Source organism: Cervus elaphus, chromosome 15 (assembly GCF_910594005.1).
Source record: "Cervus elaphus chromosome 15, mCerEla1.1, whole genome shotgun sequence".
Classification (NCBI taxonomy): Eukaryota; Metazoa; Chordata; class Mammalia; order Artiodactyla; family Cervidae; genus Cervus; species Cervus elaphus.
In genome coordinates this window covers 25,834,726-25,856,010 of record NC_057829.1, presented here as the reverse complement: position 1 = coordinate 25,856,010, position 21,285 = coordinate 25,834,726, and the positions used below count along the sequence as shown (strand labels likewise).

The following is a 21,285-nucleotide window of genomic DNA, read 5'->3' as shown; positions in this document are numbered from 1 at the left end:
ATAGAGGTCAGGGGTACCATTAAACACCCTACAAGGCACAGGGAAGTTGCCTATAATAAACCATTATCTGACTCCAAATGTCAAAAGTGTCAAAAGTGAGGAATCCAGCATGGACTAAGAGAAGAAGTCCTGTCTCCAGGCTTCCCACGTGCCTGTAGTCCTGCCTGTGCTCCTAGGTTGAGGCCCTGGTCCTCACTCTACCTGTGGTTTGCCAACTTTGAGGATCTTCTATGTGTTAGCCCATTCTCCCTCCACTCAAGACCTTGCTAGGACAAATGACAATTCATTTATTGAGCAATTATTCTGTGCCTGACACTACGCAAACAATTTTACATACCTCCCAATGAATGAGGAAAGTAGCTATTATTATTATTATTCCCATTCCACAGGTAGAAAAGCTGAGGTCCCAAGAGTATGTATTTATGGTCACAGAGTCATGCATTCCTGAGCTGGTCCTCAACATGCAGGCATGCAGAACACTACTGTGGCATGAACACAGCGTGGCACAGCCTCTTAGGACCATGGGGCTCCCAAGCTTGAAGAGGACACACACATGGAGCGGAAATGACGAAGCAACCTCCGCATTAAGGAGTGCTGGCAAACGGAAACACGAGTAGCTCAAAAACTACTGAGAGAACTTGGTCAGTGACAGGTGTGATGGCCTATTAAGGGAAACTGAAATGAGGCAGCCTCTGCCCTTGGAGACTGACATCAGAGAAAACAGGAAGCCCTTCTCCTGTGCAACCCCACAGTGGGGATACTGGCTTTTCAGGGATGGTCGCTGTAAATTTCTGAGCAGAGCATCTGGATTTGGAGCCCTGGAAGCATGTCTGACGAACCATGCTTAGTGAACTGATGCTAAGAACCCTGTGTCTTAGCTCACTGAGCTTCACCACAACCCAGGTCTCATTTTATAGATCTGGAAACTGAGGCTTAGAAAGGATGTGAGTCACCTATGGTTCACGGCTGATAAGGGATCCTGAGTTCTAGTCTAGTGCCCTTCCTGGAGCAGCCCACCACTGGCAGAGCTTTGAGAGGTGGCAGGCTTTACAGTTTTTAGAAAAAATATGTAAGTACTCAGATGGTATCTTGTGAGGGCTGGTCATGCTCATTTCTTCCCAACTCTGCATTCAGTGACTTCACATTGGCAGCTAGAAATCAACCACAGTAGGAGTATTCACACCACAGAAATTGGCAAAAACTACAAAGCAGCCTCACCCTGACCCAAGAGCCAACTGTTAACCATGTTCCAGCACACTGCGGCTCTGATCTGTCCCATGATGATGTCAGCCACAAGGCATCTCCAGACCTTTCCAGCTCGGGCTGATGAACAGCAACAGGTCCTGAGAGGAGTGAGCTAAAATCACACGTACCACACTCTCTATTTCTGCACTCATGGCAGACATTGCTAATCAATCACAGCTAGTCTTCCCCCAGTGAGCCTAGGCAAGGCTTCATAATTTTTTCCAACATGGCTACTATCAATCAGCAGAAGCTGGCACGTGAGATGAAATCCATTAGTCATCTTGGAACTAGAGCCATCTGGCGGGTGAGACACAGGAAATCAAGTAGGGAAGCATGGGGATTATTTTCTGACTAATCAGGGAGGGCTGGGCTAGCCTTGAGGGGCAGCAGAGTAGTGAGGCTGGGTACCCTGGACTCCCCAGCCATACCTCATGCCAGGGGTAGGAACTAACATCAATTGCAGCCCTTTCTCCATCCAATTATCAAGACTGGCAGAGGGACTGGGAGGGGTGAGCAGAAAAGGGACAGGAGCCAGTAAGATCCCCTCCAGTTTGATTCATGTCCTAGTCCCAGGAGGTCCCCGGACGACCTACTGCTGCTACATCTCACCAGAGGGCAACTTGAGTGGCCGTCTTCCTGCAGACACATGATGGGGCCTGGGGCCAGCTCTGATGGCTCCTGGACCCCTCTGCCCTTGGCAACATCCCCCCCTTCACCATGGACGTTGTCCCCCTTCCTTGACCTTGCTCCCCATCTTCTTTGGGAAGGGCCTGGGGACAGGCAGAGGTGGTGGGATGGGGGAGGCTCAGGTGCCCTGCCCTGGATGTGTGTGGGAGGGGTGCCTGGGTAGCAGAGTCTCTCCTTGTCTCCCTAGCATTCGTTCTCCCTTCCTCCTTCCTACAGAACCTCGATTTTATTCTAGTCTCTACCCACTCTTCACATAGCCCTGGTGTCTCCAGGGAAGCTAATCCCAGGACTGACTGGGAATGGGTGAGGGTAAGTGTCTGGGGTCAAGAACTCTCAAGAAGATGGCTCTGGTTGCGGGTTGGCCAGTCTGTACAGTCAAAGAGGAAGCCCACAGCCAAGGACACTGAGGGGTTGGACATCCTCTTCCACTACTGCAGCTCCCACCACCCCAGACCCCCACGTGCCTAGGGATGAGGAAGCAGCCCTGGGGCTCCAGGAAGTGGCCCCAAGGGCTGCGGGCTTGCAGGAGGCCACAGACAAGGAGGAGAAGGCTGGGTGTGGGGACCTGGCTTCAGGGGCTCTACCCAGGGGACAGAGGGCTGCACGAGCCCCTGCAGAATGGACAATGGCTCTGATCAAAGATGTCCACAGGCCACACCTGCATCCCCTCCCCAGCACCATGACAGCTGTAACATTGGGAGGATGAGAAAGCAGGGCTGGTGTCCTGAACTGACCAAGCGATGAGCCTAGAGGGCTAAGTATTAAGCAGGACGTGGCTGAGTTTCTCTGGGTTATTTCTCTCACCCTCAGCAGAGGAAGGGGCTTGAGAGCAAAACTGAGCGCAGTATGAGGAGGGAGAAGACAGCCGCATCTTTGTACACATGAGGGGTGTCCCCTGCATGCTCACCGCATGAGTGAGCATAAACACCTGCTCAGCACCGGCTGCCTGTGGGCTGCTGTGCTGGACACGGTCAAAGTCAGACACCGCCCCTGTTCCCGGGGGCTCCTCTAGCTCAGGAGGGCCCCCCCCAAGTGACACCTGGACACTCTGTCCCTCTGCTTGAGCATCTGCCAACTTCTTCCTGCAGACGGAAACCAGGGACCCCCCAGAGTCAGACTGCAGCTGTCCCCCTGATTTCAGGTGCTGGACCCTGACTTTCATCCAGATTAGAACCAGGTTTGCTTTGGGTCTTGGAGGGATGCTCTCCTCTCTCCCTTGGGGCCCCCACCTACCTGGGTGCCCACTCCCCAGTGAGCTCCTGCCTTGGGTGCCATGAGCCTGGACTTGGCTGGTCCATGGACACATAGCCCTCTGCCCTCTCAAGGTTCCTGTTTTACCTTTCCTCATTTGACCCACAAAACAGCTCTGAAAGGTTGCAGCAGGTATCAGCGGCCCCATTTAATGGGCGGGGGTCTGGGGTTCAGGCAGGAGAAGTGTTGCCTAGTGAACTCGGGTCTCCCCCTCTGGCTCCAGCCCCTGGACAGCCCGCTCACCTGCAGACTTGAGCCAATGACCAGTGACTGCCCGGGGAAGGGCAGTGGTCTTAATAAGACCCTTGACTGCCTCTCTCTTCCTATCCCCCTGCACTTGAGCCCTGAACTGGGGCTTTCTTTGTCCCTTCGCTTGTCACGTTGGTCCTGCAGGAGGATAAGCCTCCGATGCATCACCCCTCTGACCCCAGACCTTCTTCCTGTCACCAGATCTGGCCACTGTGTCCGATGTTCCTGTGACAGGCCCTGCCCTGGGCAGCTCAAACGTCACAGCTCTGTTGGCCGAGCCCTACCAGGCAGCTGCTGGAGGTGGGGAGGGTCGGGTCGGTGAGGGTTCGAGACCCTGGTCAGACCCACAATGGGACATTACCCGCCCCCCTCCCCGGAGGCCCAGGAGAGGTCATAGGTTTCTTAGGTTTTGCCTTTACAACAAGGCCTATAGCTTCCAAGGATGAACTTTTTTAATATTAAAATCACAGTTATTGACAACCCTTTATGGGGCTGGTATCCTGAGTTTTGTCTCATCATGGTTATAAATACTAATATTTTAGTAAGGACTCAGCAACCTCCATCAAGAGCCAAGCATGTTTTACATCATCTCATCTACTCTTCACGACAGCCCTGCAAAGTGACACTACTATTATCCACACCCACCAGAGGAGGAAACTGAGGCAGAAGTCACATCAGTGGCTTATGGCCATAGAGCCGGAGCCCAGGCAGCTCTGCCATGTCCTTAGTGGCAGAGCTGTGCATTACATCACTGACTGGCCTCCACAACCCTGGCAAGCAGTTTCAGCTCTCGTTGCTCCATTTTACAGATGGGTCTCTTGAGGCACAGAGAAGTTAAGTAATTTATCCGAGGTCACACAGCTGTGAAGAGCCTGGCATTTGGAATCAGTTATACCCTAAAACTTTCCTTTTCGACACCTATATTTATTGCTTCAGTGAAAGCAAATAAAAGTCAATAAGACTTAGGTGATGGGGCGAGAAAGCTAGACTGCTGAGAATGAAAATCTGCAATAAGTCCTTTCTAGTCCCTTTGATGGAGAAGGAAATGGCTACCCACTCCAGTATTCTTGGCTGGGAAATCCCATGGACAGAGAAATCTGGCTGGCTACAGTACATGGGGTCTCAAAAGAGTTGGACACGACCAAGAGGCTAAACAACAGTCCCTCTAAGGATTGCATGGTCATTCAGACCACTCTCATCTCTCTTAAAGTTGGGCCCTCAAGCACCCCCACTCAAGGCTGATTGTTAACCCCACCGAGACACTGCCTGTCTGAGCAGGAACCAAGGCAGCCCCACACACTCAGTCTCATAACTTCATTGTCACTTTATTTAGAAGCAGAGGGACAGAAAGTTGACTACTTGCACTTTCCACTTATCCAACTGGGCTCCTGCCCAGAATCATGGGTAAGAACATGGGCTTTGGAGCCAAATGGTCACAGGTTCAAATTCCAACTTTGCTACTTGCTGGCTGTGTGACCTTCAGCAAGTTGCTTAACCTCTCTGAGTTCCAGTGTCTTTTCCTACAAAATGGGGGTAATGATATTATCTGTGTGCCTAGTTGCTCAGTCGTGTCTGACTCTTTGTGGCTCCATAGACTATAGCTTGCCAGGCTCCTCTGTCCACAGGATTCTCCATGCAAGGGTATTGGAATGGGTAGCCATTCCATTCTCCAGGGGATCTTCCTGACCCAGAGATTGAACTCAGGTCTCCTGCATTGGCAGGTGGATTCTTTACCGTCTGAGCCACCAGGGAAGCCCAATCATATTATCTACATTGTTGGATTTCAAGGAGTAAATGAAAGAATACAGATAAAAAGTTTAACACTATTCCTGGCTTAGAGTAAGCATATATAGTAAATGATAGCTATGATAATTACTATGGTTATGAACTTGGAAAAAATGACCTCCTGTCCCAGAAGGGTATGATGCCTTCCTCCATTCCAACCACAAGTATGGCTAACACAGAGAACTCTTCCCATGCTTCAGGCACTGTTCTTAGTGTTTTATGGACATGACCGTATTCAGCTCTTAAAAACATTATAAGATGGATAACTTTGTGACCCTCATTTTACAGATGAGAAAACTGAGGCACAGAGAGGTAGTATGTCCTGTGTGGGGTCACAGCTGGTGACCCAGGAGCCAGGCTGTTAGTTTCCATGCTGCCCTGCCTCCCGGATGAGTCCCTGAAACCCTGGAAACCGCAAAGAACAAACAGGCAGGGGTCAGGGTAAGCTGAGATGAGCAGAGCAGGATGGACGGGGCTGGGCCACCATGTGAATGAAATAGTGTGAAGTCACCAGCATTGAACCCTCTGGACGAATTACGCATTTTCTTGCTTCCTTGGACACTTCCAGGTTGGGGTCAGAAGCAGAAGTCCTGAGTGAGGAAATCTCGGGACAGGTCTTGCTGACAGAGATTGCAGGCCCAGCTCTGCAGACGGAGGCCAAGGGCAGGCATTGTTCTCTGGCCGCCAGTTTCCTGAGTGGCCTCCCGCACAGGGCAGAGGGGCTGGGCTGCTAGAGCACAGATGGGGGCAGTGAGGCCAGGGAATGGGGAGAGGTTTTCTATCAAGACATTCCCTGCAGTGTCAGGGTGACAATCAGTCAGGGCTGGGGTGTCCATCAGATGCTGCTGGCTCTGACCTGTATTTTGATAAGGATCGAGAGTCCCACTTGAACTTGTCACCCTTGTCTGACTCTGGCAAGAAGCCATGAGATCCTCCAACAAGCTCTGGACAGCTCTCCCAAGGAGAGTTACTTCCTGCCCCGCCCCCATCCCTCACCTTGGGTCTTTCCCAAGAAGTCAGCAGTTGTGCAAGCGATGTTCCTTTGTCACATCCAAAAGGCACACGGAGTTCTCCAGCAGAGGTCACAGCATGTACACCGCAACGCCACAGCACCTCCTCCAGGCAGTTGGCTTTGATTTACTACAACCCCAGAGTACTACGCACAATTCTCTCAAAGTTCTTAAAATATTTAGTTAGCTATTGTTCTCATTTCTATGTGAGGATGCCAATTCCATGTTTTTATTTTTTGTCTTTTCTGTTAGACTCTAAGATTTCTGACGGGTGCAACCGTTCATTCATTAGTCACTATTCTAAGAAAAGTTGAGGAAGATTAGATGCTGCCAACTCCAGAGCCTACAAGAAGCACGACAGGCAATGAATGAATGAAGAAAGCCAGGTGTAGCACAAGAGGGAGTGGTAGAGACTGCGGCAAAGTGCCAAAGGCTTGCTTGTGCACCTAGGATAGAGTCGCTGCCTATCAGTTCCAGCCAAGTACTGCCAGGAGGGGATGCAGACACACTAGTGTCAGATCTTGGAAATAAGCAAGAAAAACTCAAATTGGATATTTCATGTAAAATCTTCTGATTTCTAAATGCTGATGCTAATTAAAAAAAAAAACAAAACAACTACTACTCTGCAAGCTAAACAAAGCTGCATTTGGTCTTCAAGCTGCTAATTCACAATTCGTAACCTCTGGAAACCTTCCAGACCTGATATGTTCCAATTCCACAGCCCAGAATATGTGCTCATATTGCTGAGGACATGAATGGGTGGCTGGGTGAGTCGATTGGCTGTCATTGAGCTAGGAATCTGTGAAGAAACAGTGTCCTAATAGTATTTGCAAACTGAGCTTATGTTTGAGAGTTAGCTTTATTAATTAAATAATAAAAAAAGAGTTAGCTTTATTAATTAATTAAAGTGTGGAATTGTTTAGCTATGCCCACTTCAGGCATGTTTACACTCATCCACTTTTGCCTCCCTTCTCTTGCTGGATGTGGAAGCCCAGAACTGAAGACTAGCACTGAACAAGTCCTAAGCCTCAGAGTGGCAGGTGACTTAGAAAGCTGAGTTTTACTCAGGCTTGGAGGTAAAGCAGGGTTGTATTGAACAGTGATTGAAATTAATTAACAATTAGTGAGATGCTTAATTGCCCTGGGTATCTACTTTTCTTAAATCTTACTTTAAATTGAGCACAACTAAAAATATGCACTGTGATGAACAATTAATAAATGTTAATGTTTGGTCAAAATTCAGAGTGTTTAACTTATAGAAATAGCATAACCAAGTGAAAAATCTGCTTGTCTCTATCTCTCAAATAACTATGTCTCAAGCACCTGTGCCATCTGCCTACAAGGTCATGGTTAAGGTGAGCATATTTAATTGTGGGTCATTTGTTGTTGTTAGTTGGTAAGTAGTGTCCAACTCTTTGCGACCCAAGGACTGTAGCTCACCAGGCTCCTCTCTCCATGAGATTTTCCAGGCAAGAACACTGGAGTGGGTTGCCATTTCCTCCTCCAGGGGATCTCCCCGACCCAGGGATTGAAGCCTTGTCTCTTACATCTCCTGCATTGGCAGCAGATTCTTTACCACTGAACCACCACAGGACGTCCCTGTGGGCCATTTGGCCATAATGAAATTTATAGTCTCAGGGGCAGCAGACTGGCATTCCGGCATGGGCCTTCTTCCATGCCACCTGCCTGGACAATACCATCAAACCCTGCAAACAGGATAACAGCTAGTGTGTGCCAGGTAGTAGACTGGGCATTTCCTACTCACTATCTCTAATCCCCATAACAACAGTATATCTGCATACATTCTAATTTACCAGATGAAAATTCCAGGGCTCAGTAAGGTGAAATAGATTTTCCAAGGTCAAATAGCTAATAAATGATGGAGGTAGGATTCTCTCCTGGGCCCATCAGACTGTAGAGTCCATTCTCTTTCCACACCAGCACCCTCCCTAAGGAACTGGGCACACCCACTATCCCTTATATATGGAACAAAGTTGTTTGGTACCCAAGATTCTACAGGGATGCACTGGCAGGGTTGAGGTCAAAGTCCAGATGTCAAACTCCTATTTGTAGTACCAGACTACTCTGGGATAGAAAATACCTGGGATACATACCACTACTCATCTACCCAGGGCCCAGGGCAGATATAACTAATCTGTCTCTATGCTGCTTCTCATACTTTTGGCAGCCACAACCAGTCAATCACAGCTGGCCCCCATGAACAAACATATTTGCCATTCTTGGCCAGGAAAGAACTCTCATAAATGGAGGATGTAGAAGCTCTAACCAGAGTCTGGTGGCAAACAGAGATAGATGAAAACCACTAACTTTTGAACTGAAAGAGCTTTAAACATGTGATAGGAGAAGAGACAGAAGGAAGGAGAAAGGATGAAGTTGGGCTCTGTCTGTGGTCTTATATCCCAACCCAGACAGGCTTGGGGGCCAGCCTGGTTTGCACAGCAAGCTGGGTGATCTCACGGGTCTGTGTTGGGGCCGCGGGGTGGTTGTGGTGAAGAGGGGCCGAGGAACTGCAAACATCTGAGCTGAGAAGAGTGAAAACACTTTGGATCCCGCATTTGGCTTTGCTTTCTAAAAAGAGTTTGGTTTGTTTTTCTGGCATTTATTTATTGTTAAAACAGCTCTTCAGAAACATTAAAGGACATTTTGTGAAAGAAAAGCATCACCCCCCGAGCCCCCTGCTCACACACAACTGTTTCCATTTTCCCTTCTTCCCTCTGATCCACATGTATACCTAAGCAGGGCTGAAACCAGCCAGCACGCAATAGGGAATGCCTGCTTCTTTCACTCAACACGACAAGGTAATCACATTCCCACATTTGTGCTGCCTTCCAAATGACGTCTTTTAAATGACTACACAATATACTGTGATTGGCCTAGAGTTGCTGGCTACTAGGTCTGGAAGTCTCTATGTTTTTTATATTTTATGCTACAACGAATATCTTTGTGCATTTAGCATTTTTGATAACTTTTCTTAGGCTAAGGAAGCAAGACTATTGGGTTGATATGAAACCTTGTGTGAATACCACTCTGACTTTCTGCCCTTGCTTTTGACCTCACATGTGTATAAACTCTTGAGAGTTTTCAAAGTGCTGTCCCTCAGCTGGGAGGTGGGGAAGCCCACTCCAGGCCACCCAGTGGAAAAGAGGCCTCGATGGAGTCTACGCTTGCTTTTCACGCTCCTCTTGCAAGGTTCCTGCATGTCCATAAGCCCTGCCTGCAGGGGTGGGGGTTGCACGTGGAGAGGGGGTGGGATGCGGAGCCCACAGGAAATGGGGACATGGCATCAAGGGGAGGGTGAAGCCTCTCTGGTGGTCACCAGTGTCCCCTCCTTATGGAATGTCGCTTCCTGACAGGAGGCCCTGCCTGACTTTTTAATTAAGAGAAGATGCTGTTTAGAGGGGGCGGCGGCGGGGGAGCCTGGGAGCCCAGGCCATCTTATCAGGTGCTGATTCCCAGGAAAAAACAGCAGAGAAGCCTCTACCCACCATACACAGCCCCTCCACCCCACCCCTGCAGCTGGGCAGCCTGAGGCCAGGGTTTCCACGGGGCGGGATGGGGGGGCAGGCTGGCGTGGGAGCTCTCTTGGAAGGAAAGGCTGGGTGGTCTCCAAAGCTCTGATCCCCTTCTGCCTGAGGCACCAGGAAAGCACAATAAACACAGGCTAAGCAGCTTCAGCCCCAGCTCAGCCCCATTCCCTGGCCCAGCCCCAGCCTGGCCCCAGCCCGGCCCCGTCCAGCCTCAGTTGCTAAGAGTCCACATTGGCTGAGAGCATCACTTCACTGCCCGGGAGAAGTTTGCCAGTTTCACCCATCTAGTCCCCACTCCTCTCCCACTCAGCCCACTGGGGGCTCCAGGATTGGGTGGGTATGACTGTAGGCCACACCCACGACCTCATCTCCAGCCCACTGTTTCAGCCTGTGGTTCCACAGAGCTGCAGGGCTGCTGCCCCACACCCAGGGCTGGAGACCACCCTGGGCTCACACCAGCCCAGGAGAGTCCTAGCCAGCCCATAGTCGATGGTTACTTATGGAGCCCTCACTTTCTGTGTCAGGCACTGTCCTGAGCTGATGCTGGGGCTATAGAGGTGAACAAGACAGAGTCCTGGCATGAGACCTTGGGCAAGTCAACTTCTGACTTCAGAGTCCTCATGGATACATGGGGGCACTGTGAGAATTAAGTGAGATCATATATGTAAAGTGCTTAAACCAGTACCCAATATATAGCAAGTGGTATGTAAATGTTAGATTTTTACATTGTTATTATTTTTTCTAGTTGTAAGCGATAAGCAAACAAAAATCAGAAATAAATGAGAAAAATCCAGGCATTGGTAACTGCTGTGAAGAAGTTAAAATATGGTAACGTAATGAAGAGAGGCTGGAATTTGAGAAAATGTGAAAATGCTTTAGCTTAGGTGGTGGAGGAAGGCCTTTCTGAGGAGATAATACTGAAGCTAGAACTTTAAAAATGAGAAGGAGCCAGTGTGAGAGGGTCCAAATGATGATTATTCTATATAAGCCATGTAGCAAGTGCAAAGGCCCTAAGGTAGGAACAAACTTGGGTGTCTAGGAAACAGAAAAAAGGCCTTTGTAGCTAGGGCTGCCATGTCTAATTCGGTAGCCTTTAGTCACCTGTGGCCATTAAAATTAAATTAAATAATTCAGTTCTCAGTCTCACTAACCATATTTCAAGTATTCTATAGCCACATGTAGCTAATATCTATTGTATTGGATAGCTGTTGCTGCTGCTGCTAAGTCACTTCAGTCGTGTCCGACCCTGTGCAACCCCATAGAGCAGCCAACAGGCTCCCCCGTCCCTGGGATTCTCCAGGCAAGAATACTGGAGTGGGTTGCCATTTCCTTCTCCAATGCATGAAAGTGAAAAGTGAAAGTGAAGTCATTCAGTCATGTCTGACTCCTAGCGACCCCATAAGACTGCAGCCTACCAGGCTCCTCCGTCCATGGGATTGTCCAGGCAAGAGGACTGGAGTGGGGTGCCATTGCCTTCTGCGGTATTGGATAGCATAGGTGTAAAATATTTTCATCATTGTGGAAAATTCTATTAAGCATCTCTGCCCTAGAGCTTTGGGAGGAAAAAAAAAAAAAAAAGAGAGATGTTGACATGAGATGAGTCAGGAAAGGCAAGCAGGGGCCAGACCCCAAAGGACCTTGGAGGTCAGAGTAAGGTGCCTGGTGTTTGTCCTAAGTGCACTGGGAAATCCTTAAGGTGTCCAGATTTCAGATTAGGGGTAGGGAGGCCCACCTGCTGATTCTCCCACTTCTGTGAACCTGAGGAATCCTCCAAGTCAGAGTTGAAGGGGAACAGACATGCTTGCTGAATCTGCCCAACCTCCAAGTTCTACACAGGAACAGTGCAGAAACTCCCCGGGAACTGGCCTTTCCCCGGGGGATGCGTGGCTCCCTCAGTGAAGGCAGAGGTGCTGCCGGCGCACAGCCCTCACCGTCAGTGCTTTTCATGAACTGCCTTGGCCGAATGTCCAAGGCCCCTCACGGTGGGCCAGCCCCGGAGCCTAACTCGGGGCATCCCTGAAGGGCCATCCCAGCGCCAGAGCTCCCTGGGGTGGGCCGGGCCTTCCTTGAGACTACACTGCAGCTCAACTTCTCCCTTTGCCCACTCCTGCTTCCTCCCTTTCCCTTCCCCTGTTTCAAAGTCAGCTTCCCAGGGCACCCATTGGCCTCAGACGCTCAGCATCTTAGGAGCACAGCTGGTCCTTCCGCCCGTTGGTGGGAGACAGTGGAGGAGTCAGCGCACAGTCGCTATGACAACAGCACTAAGCAAGCACAGCCTTGATCAGCAGGCAGCCGCCTCCGAGGGAGGGTGGCCACCAGAGGGTCCCCAGATGGGACAAGTCCTGAAGGGTGAGGGGTCATATTCACCGAGTGCCCTCCTGGGCCACGCGGTTCCCACACGTGGCCCTGGGGCCCCTCCCCAGGCCTCTAAGAGCAGCGCTGTGGCGCTCATCCTTCTGGGGGCAAAGCTCGGCCTTGTGAGACCCCATGGTGAGACAGGTTCCCCCGGGGCCCAGATGCCGGGACCGGGATGGGAACCCCGAGCTTGCTGATTCTGCAACCTACTCTTTTTGCCGTACTGCACCACGCAGTGCAAACTTACAAAGTCCTGAACTCAAGGATGTCATGAGTCGAAGCACAAATTCATGTTAGGGAATGTGGACACTTGGGGCTCATCTCGCCTTTGCTGTAGTCAAGAACCAAAGTGACCCTCTTCCCTCCTCCGCCACTTCACCCAGAGAGACTTCACGGTATAGCTGCAGCTGCCATCTAATGTCTGTCTTTGTCACCACTTTCAGACTACAAACACTGCTTTGATGTGCTAACAGACCCTAATTGAGACGGTGTTTAATGAAGTATTCAGTGGAACCCAGGATGGTCAACCCAGCTACTCTCCTGACCTCTGAGCTCCCTTGGGAGCTGGCTGGGAGATGAAGGCCTATCCCAGGCACTGGGGCGGAACAATTTGGGGAAGCTGAAATCCCCGAGGGCAGTGCACAGTGGGCAAGGCCTGGAAAGAGTCCAGGAACATTGTGACTTCAGCAGATGGAAAAAAAAACAACCACCCATAAAAGAGTCACTTGGGGATGACAGTGGTGACTGACCCTGGGGACAGGTTGAGGCAGCCTGGGAAGATGTCAGGAGGCACCATCCTTATCACCAGACCCTGGACATGACCCCAGACTACACAGTTGGCTTCTGAAGAAATAGGCCTCCCATGGTACTACGGTCAGAAAGTCTGCAGGATTGGGGCCAGGATTGGTGGGGGGTGGGGGGTGGGGTAGGGCTAAGCCAGGATCAAAAGGAGATGTGAAAAAAGAGAAACAATATCTTCTGTCTTATAAAAAAAAATCAGAATAGAAACCCGCCATCATGAGGCAATAATCCCACAACCCTTCCAAAGATGGGGCAGAAGGGCTACCTAGCTCAGTTCCCACTCGTGGTCTTCATGGGGGGATGGAGGGAAATGATGAGTTAGCATTGTGACCCCAGTCCTCTTGAGCACCTGGTCAGGCGACCAGGGCATCTCTGCCAGCCCCCAGATGCCCTCCCGGAGAAAGCAAGAAAAAGATTCAAGGGGAGCAAATGCCCATATGCAGTGCTAAAGCCTGCATAGGACTTTCTGCAGGTTTAGGGTCAGGAAACTGTTCCTTGTAGGCACTGCGATTTAAGAACCTTTTAACATTCTAAGACATTTAAAAATTGGTGTGGGGACTTCCCTGATGGTACAGTATTTAAGAATCTGTGCTCCCAATGCAGAGGGCATGGGTTTGCTCCCTGGTTGGGGAATTAAGATCCCATATGCCGCATGGCACAACTAAAAGAAAAAATAATAATAAAAATTGGTTTTAACATTTCTCTCTTTTTTTTTTTTTGGACTCTTAGTTCCTCAACCTGAGATTGAACCTAGGCTGTTGAAGTGAAACACAGAATCCTAACCACTGGACTGCCAACCAGGGAACTTCTCTTTGTTTTTGGTAAAGTTGTTGAAGCAGTTTGAGTCCATCTGAGCTGGAGGAGAATAAGGAGACAATCTGTCGGCATGGCTCAGGCAGAGGAGGGTAAAGGGACCTTGGGCAGCTGGGGGCAAAGGCAATACAGGGTACCCCTTGGGGATGGTGTTGCAGGAGCAAATGCTATCTGGATGCGGTAGCCCTTGACTGGACAAGCGTCAGCACTGCCCATGACATGTAGGGACAAGGTGAGCTGTCAGAGGATATTGGAGGTGATAGAGGAGGCTTTCTTGCCTTAAGCTCTCTACTGGTGCAGGTTGTTTCTTCTGAGGGAGGTGCTTCATTCGGTTTTTATAAGAAGAGGAGGATTCCCTTCTGCTCCAATGAAACATCCTTGTCCATCTGCCTCCAGAAAGATACAATGGAAGTTTGGGGCAGGGAAGACAGGTGAGTCAGATGCCAGCCAAGTGAAACAGAAAATCAGCTCACAACTGGCGGGCTTTTCCCTCTCTCACTGAGGGGTTTTGCTTACACTCCTAGCATTTTTTTTTTTTTTTTTTGCTGCACTGCGTTCTTGTTGCTGTGCAAAGGCTTTCTCTAGTTGTGGAGCATGGGCTCTAGAGCACACAGGCTCAGTAGCTGTAGGGCATGGGCCTCTCTAGTTGTGACTGGCATGTGGGATCTTAGTTCCCTGACTAGGAACTGAATCAGCATCCTCTGCATTGGAAGGCAGAGTCTCAACCACTGGACCACCAGAGAAGTCCCTCCAGCATTTCTTATAACACTGGGAGCCATTGTATATGAGATTTGGTAAAACAGACCAGGGTTCAAATGCCAGTGACTCTCAGTAGCTGTGGAGCCCCCCACAAGTTTCTTTTAATTTCTCGGCGCCTCAGTCTGCTTATTTACAAGTGGAGCTGATAGTAGCAACTTGCAAGAGTTGTGAAGGCAGGACATATGGATGCAAGTGTCTCGCTGAATCCGCATTCGGTAAACGGCAGCTTTGTTTCTTGTTACTGGGCCATCACATGCATTCACGATGTTTGTTACAGGGTGGTTTTAATTCAGTTCAGGCCACAGTTCGCTCACATTTTGTCAGCAACCTCAGCCGTACAGCTTTGGGATACTCTTTTGCCATCTATCCATCTTCTTGGCAACCTCTGCCTTTGTCCTGCCCCCTCCCCCAGAGCCCCTTGCTTCAGCTGTTCCTAAGGGCTCCCTCACCTCCTGATTTACAGAATTTGAGCAAATGATCCTAGAATCCATTGGGCCTAGACAACCCCACTCTTAGAACCCAGACAGGCTAGGAAGGGGAAAGAGGGTGGAGCCAGGGGGCTAGATGGGCTGTGCTTCCCGTCTGAGTTCCAAACACACTGGTGCTCAGAAGGTGCTCCCATTTCTGCGGGTCAGGATGCAGCCCCTGCAGGGGGAGGACCCCCTCCCCAGAAACAACCCCCACCCCCACCCCCACTGAGGACTTTGAACTTTCTTAAGTTCTTGGATAGTTTTGTGGGGCCTGCCTGGTCGCTTTTACAGGTCACAGACGGGGAGGGTGAAGAGTGATTCGGGGCCTCTCCCCCGCCTTGGCTGGAGCACCCATCCCTCCCTCCCAGGGCTCCTAATCCCCTGCCTGCAAACGCCTGTCCTCCAGAGCTGAGACGCTGCAGAGCCAGAGGCTTATACACAGACCCATTATTTATTGGGAGGCTTAGGGCCAGGATGAGGTCGGAGCCACATTCTCTGCTGTCCTGGCTCTTCTCACCTGGGTTGTAAGCAGGGAGAGGAGAGAGAGGGAGGCATGGGGAAAGGATGGAGGAAGGGGCACTTGTGTGTTGGGGACCTACTGTGTGCCTGGTCCCGGGCGACTTCCTTGAGCAGATCATAGTAGGTCACTTTTACCTGAAGCGCGTGCACGTGTGAGCAATGCAGATGTGTGTGTTTGGAGATGGGATAGTCAACAGCACAGCTCTCGAGTCAGGCCTGGGTCCAGTCTCTAGCCCTGACTCTCATGGGATAATTTCATACGCACACATTCCTCTACCTCTCGGAGCCTTAGTTTTCTCGTCTGTAAAATGGGGATAAGACCATCTACTTCCTGGGGTTCTAGAGGAGCTGTAGTCAAGCCCCACGCATGGGTCATTGTACACTGTTTGGCATATAGGAGTTGGTAGCTGTTAGGAGGAGGAGGGAGAGGCTAGGACAGAGGGTCGAGAGAGAGTGGAGAAAATAGGAGCGGGGTGAGGAGTGTCTGAGCAAGAGAATAAATCTGCTCGCCTGGGATTTGCCTGGCTTCAGTCTTCTAGTAGCTTCCTGTGGGTGAGCCCCTAAGGAGACCAGCAGCTCCGGCTGAGAAGCCCCAGCGAAGACTGATGGAGGGGGAATCAGGGTTCCAGGCAGCAGAGTTGCAGCCACTGCCCCCACCTCAAATGACTGCACACCGGCTCTTACCAGCAGCCACTACACAGAGGAGGGACATCTGGGGGTGGGGGTGGGGAACTTGGTCCCTCCTGGGGCTCCTTGCTGAGATTCAAAAAAGCACCCTGTGTCTTTAAGGAGGCGCCTGTTGGGAGCGCAGGAGGGAGGAAGGTTAAGATGATTAGCTGGTGCTAACAAATTTAGGATGTGGAAGAAGTCTTTTTTTGGCTGTCCATCAAAGGAAGGATTGAATGTCCCTGAGGTTGGAGAGAGCAGGAGGAGGGAAGAGAGGGCTGGGGGAGGGGAGCAGGAGGGTGTTGTGCTGACCGGCTGAGCCTTCTCCCTGGACAGGCTTTTCCCCGGCAACTGGGGGTGTGCGGGAGTTGGGCAGGCTTGCAGGGCCACGCGCTGTCTGTCCAGACGCTGGCCATCAGCCTGTCTGTCTGTCCTTTCCCCTCCCCCACAGCCCCAACCCCAGCTCAGGTTATGTCCAAGCAGCTGGGCTGAAAAGTGATCCTGGAGGAAGAAGGCCCTTCCTGTTGATTAGGAACCAGGACACTCTTCCCCAGCCCCCCTCGAACATGACCAGACCCCCGCCTCATCGAGGCTCCTTGTCCCGGGGCCACCCCCAGCCCCTTGTCATCAAGGGCTGGACCACCCTTCATCTCAGTTCCCCTGTAACCAAAGGAAACCTGCACGGCCTCCCAGAGAGATCACAAGCCACTCACAAAAGCCTTCATAAAAGGTTATTTCCGGCACGAGCTGGAAGGAGGAGGGTATGGGAAGCATGCCATGTCCAGGAATGGTTCATTCAGAACCGACTGGGCATGGGCTCCAGGCCAGATCCTGTGGCAGGGACTGGGGAAACAAATAGCAAGGTTCCATTCCTGTCCCTGGCTTAACTCCTGTCCCCAGGAACGTGCGGTCCAGCAGGGGAAAGAGAAGAGAACAAAAGAGTGCGCCAAAGGACACGTACAGACCCACAGTCCCCAACACTTTTGGTACCAGGGACCGATTTCATGGAAGACAATTCTTCCAGAGACTGAAAGCAGGGAGATTGTTTGGGGATGATTCAGGCACATTACATTTATTGTGCACTTTATTTCTAATCTAATGCTGCCGCTGATCTGACAGCAGGTATTGGTCCATGGCCCAGAGGTTGGGGACCCCTGGTATAGAGAGCAGTGGTGTTCAGAAGTCAGTGGACAGAAGGATGACCTGGAATGCCTATCTAAACCCTCAGAGATCCTGATGCTGTAGGTCTGGTGTGGGCTCTGGGCACCTATCTGCATACTGAAGCAGAGTGGGTGATAATTGTGCAGGTGGATGTCAGAGTCGACATGGAGAAAGGCTGAAATGGAAGAAGAAGGGGGTAACACTGAGAAAGGAAGTGGGTGCAGGAAGCAGAAAAAGTTTTCCAGACTAAGTGGCCTGAAGCTGATTCCTGCTGGGGATGGTGGGCAAGGCTGAGGGAGAGGAAGGGGTGAAGGAGGCTTGCAGGTTGGGGAATGCCTTGGTTAGTGTGGCTGGAACATAGAAAAAGACCAGGCTGAGCAAGAAGCAAAATCTTGGGAGCATCCCAGGGAGGTTTAATGTCTTCAGCAATGGAGGTGCTGATTGGGTTTGCAGTTTTGAGAAACTGCTGCGAGGTGGAGAGGAGGTGGAAGGGACCAGAATGGAGGAGAGGCAACTGGTAACAGGCTTCAGCAAGGGTCTGGAGGAGGACTAATGGGGAGGGTAATTCCTCCCCCCATGGGGGAATGTCAAGGAGGCTGAGTCCCAGGTGTAGGTCATGATGCCTGGTGGCCTGGGGGCCAGGAAGTGTGGGGGTGGGTGAGGGACAGAGTGGAAGCAGTGATGATGATCAAGTTTCTGGTCCTGGTAGTCAGGGGTGAGATTTGCTTCTCCCTGAGGCTTGAGGACACAAGAGAAATTAGGTCGTTCAAGAGGAAAATGGGGAATGTCATTCCGGACCCAGTAACTTCAGGTAAAGAAGGAGGTGTCCTTGAAACAGAAGTGAGGTCCAGGCAGGCAGGACACAGTTACAAGCTTCCCTCGGATCACCGACCCCACAACTCCAGAGTCTCTGGCATTTGAGTACAAGGCCTGTGACCCATACCCTCTGCACCAGCCATGCTGAGTTGTCCATCATTTCCATTGCACACACAGCTTTTCATACCCCACGTGTTAGCATGTGCTGCTCCCAGCCTGGACTGTCCTCTTCCCCTCCCAAAATCAAGCCCTACAGCTCCTTCAAGACTGAGATCCAACAATACCCTCAGGGCTTGCTAGCCCCCCTTTTTTGCTTCTGAATCTCCTTGGGTGCATTTTACATTCTACACTTTATTCGTGGGCATCTCTCCTGGAGGATGGGGCTTACCTAGTGTCTCATACAGTAAAAAACCTGCCTGCAATGCAGGAGAGTCAGGTTCAACCCATGGGTCGGGAAGATCCCCTTGAGAAGGGAATGGCTACCCACTCCAGTGTTCTTGCCTAGAAAATCGCATGGACAGAGGAGCCTGGCAGGCTACACGGGGTCACAAAAAGTCAGACATGACTGAGTGACTAACACACAACAACAACAACTCCTGGAGGATGAGGACCATTTCTTGCTCCAGTCTGTGACCTACTGAAAACCAGTCACAGAGCCTGGCCCAGAGCAAAGGATCAGCACCCCTTTACTGATAAATAAACCCAGGTTTATTGATGCTAATGGATGGCAGCTCCTCTCTGGAGGATGCAGAAGGATGGTGAGAAAGTACATGGAAACGAACAGACTGTCACCAAGCCTGTCTCCACCTTCACCATCACAGGAAACACTGGTTGACATTTACTCTGCTGTGTCAGATTGCTCGACATTCATTATTTCATTTAATCCTCGTCAAAATCCACAGAATCAGTCTCCTCATCATCCTCATTTTATAGATCAAAGCTGTCTAACAGGGCATTCTGCAATGATGAAAATGATCTATATCTGTGCTGTGCAACACAGTCACCACATAAGCACTTGAAATAAGGTTGGACCTAGGAGATGGATTTTAAACTTATTTAATTTTAATTAATTGAAGTGTAATTGGAAGAAAAGTTATGACAAACCTAGACAGCATATTAAAAAGCAGAGACATTACTTTGCTGACAAAGGTCCATATAGTCAAAGCCATGGTTTTTCCAGAAGTCATGTACAGATGTGAGAGTTGGACCGTAAACAAGGCTGAGTGCCAAAGAACTGATGCTTTCCAACTATGGTGTTGCAGAAGACTCCTGAGAGTCCCTTGGGCTGCAAGGAGATCAGACCAGTCAATCCTAAAGGAAATCAGTCCGGAATATTCATTAGAAGGACTGATGCTAAAGCTGAAACTCCAATACTTTGGCCACATGATGTGAAGAGCTGACTCATTAGAAAAGACCCTGATGCTGGGAAAGACTGAGGACAGGAGGAGAAGGAGCCGACAGAGGATGAGGTGGTTGGATGGCATCACTGACTCAATGGAATTAAGTTTGAGCAAACTCAGGGAGACAGTGGAAGACAGGGAAGCCTGGCAGAATGTGGGGTCGCAGCGAGTCAGACACAACTGATCGACTGAACAACAAATCACATGTGGCTACTGGCAGTCATAATCGACGTTTCAGTGTAAATGAAGACAGACTGAAGGGGTTATGAAATTTGCCCAAGTGACAAAGGGAAGGAGGGATAAAGGCAAGACTTGCAACTGGGGTTGTCTGGTCCCAAACCCATGCTTGGAGCCACCAGGTTTTAACTCCATTTCCTTTTCTCACCCCCAGATTGTGGGTGTGATGGAGAGGAGTTTAGCATCATCACACGAGCCCCAGTGCAGGCTGGTGACCTCTGTGACCACCAGTTGAATCCCCTGACAGTTTGTGCAGCGTGACTGCCCTGTGTGAGACCCAGGGTTTCCCCGGGGCCCTCCTCTCCTGCGGTGACAGTGAGTGCTGGAGGAGATGATCCCACATCCTCCCACATCCTACGAGCCACGATTTCTTTGCAGGAGGCCTTTGGTCCCAGGCTCTGCAGCTGGAGAATATAAACAGTTTACTCTCACTGCGTTTCTGCAGCCCAGGCAACGGGGAAGATTTAACCTAGATTGTATCTGGCACTGACTTCCAACGTTTGCAGACCTGGGGCCTGTGAGGGCCACTGCTCTGGTGTAGATGCCGCTGGCCAATCAGTGTGAGCTTTATCTGAACCCCCCCAGCATCTGGGTGACCTCTGCCTGCTGTGGCTGCTGAAGACAAGGGTGTAGAGACGGTGGGGCCAGCATTTGGCGTGGGGATAATGCTAGTGCCCAAAGGAGCATGGGCAGATGAATGGTCAGGAGGTGGGGGAGAGGGAGAGAATCCTCAGAGACGCAGTGACCTCAGGGGGCAGGTGCACAGAATACGGATGTCATGTGGGGGCTGGGTGTGAGACCACCAGGTTCCTGTCCCTGCTCTGTACAGAAGTCAGTCTGAACTTTTCAAAGTACCAGTATGATTGGGTCACAGCTCTGCTCAGTATCCTTCTGTGGCTCCCCATTGCTCTCAAGATGAAGGCAAAACCTTAATATGAACCTCATCTCATGTCACTCTCTCCCCACAAGCTCCCTGCTCTAGCCACATGGCTCCTCCTGTTCCTCATTCCTGCCCGCTTCCTTCCCATCTCAGGATCCTTGCACATGCTGGTGCCCTTGCCTGGAGTGAACGTTCTCCCTCCCCTCTTTGCTTGGTTAATTTCTACTCCTTAAGGGTCACTTCTTCAGGGGAAACTTCTTGGAGCTTCTGACCCTGAGAACTCTTTCCAGTCTGTCATGGAAGCCTGTACTCTGTTTGGTAGGAGCGGTCACCCCTGCAATGGTACATCTGCCAGTGGGACTGATGGAGGTGCCTCCCTCACTAGACTGTAAGTTCTGGGACTTGCTTTGCACGCCCTGGGGTCCCCAGCACCTTGCTTGGTCCTAACGTGGAACAGGTGCCCTGTGACACGAGTTGAATGCACGCATGAATGAATGAACGAAAGGATGCTACTGTGATTGTGTGCAAGGCAATTCCGTTCTCTGGGCTTGACACCTTAAATGATGGTTTGTAGAGTATGTACTCCATGCCAGGTGCTGGGAAGGGCACAGAGCTGGCTGTGCAGAGGGGAGA

At 50.6% G+C, this 21,285-nt stretch overlaps 1 protein-coding gene across 17 annotated transcripts in view; it reads right to left on the bottom strand.

The window, feature by feature from the left end:
* Positions 1 to 21,285, bottom strand: part of COL13A1 (collagen type XIII alpha 1 chain) — a 149,890-nt gene that overhangs the window by 91,916 nt on the left and 36,689 nt on the right. For all 17 annotated transcript variants that reach the window (XM_043925192.1, XM_043925193.1, XM_043925200.1 and 14 more), the window contains exon 3: positions 9,600 to 9,607. In XM_043925192.1, coding sequence (XP_043781127.1) covers positions 9,600 to 9,607 — 8 coding nt within the window. The remainder of the gene's footprint in view (positions 1 to 9,599; positions 9,608 to 21,285) is intronic.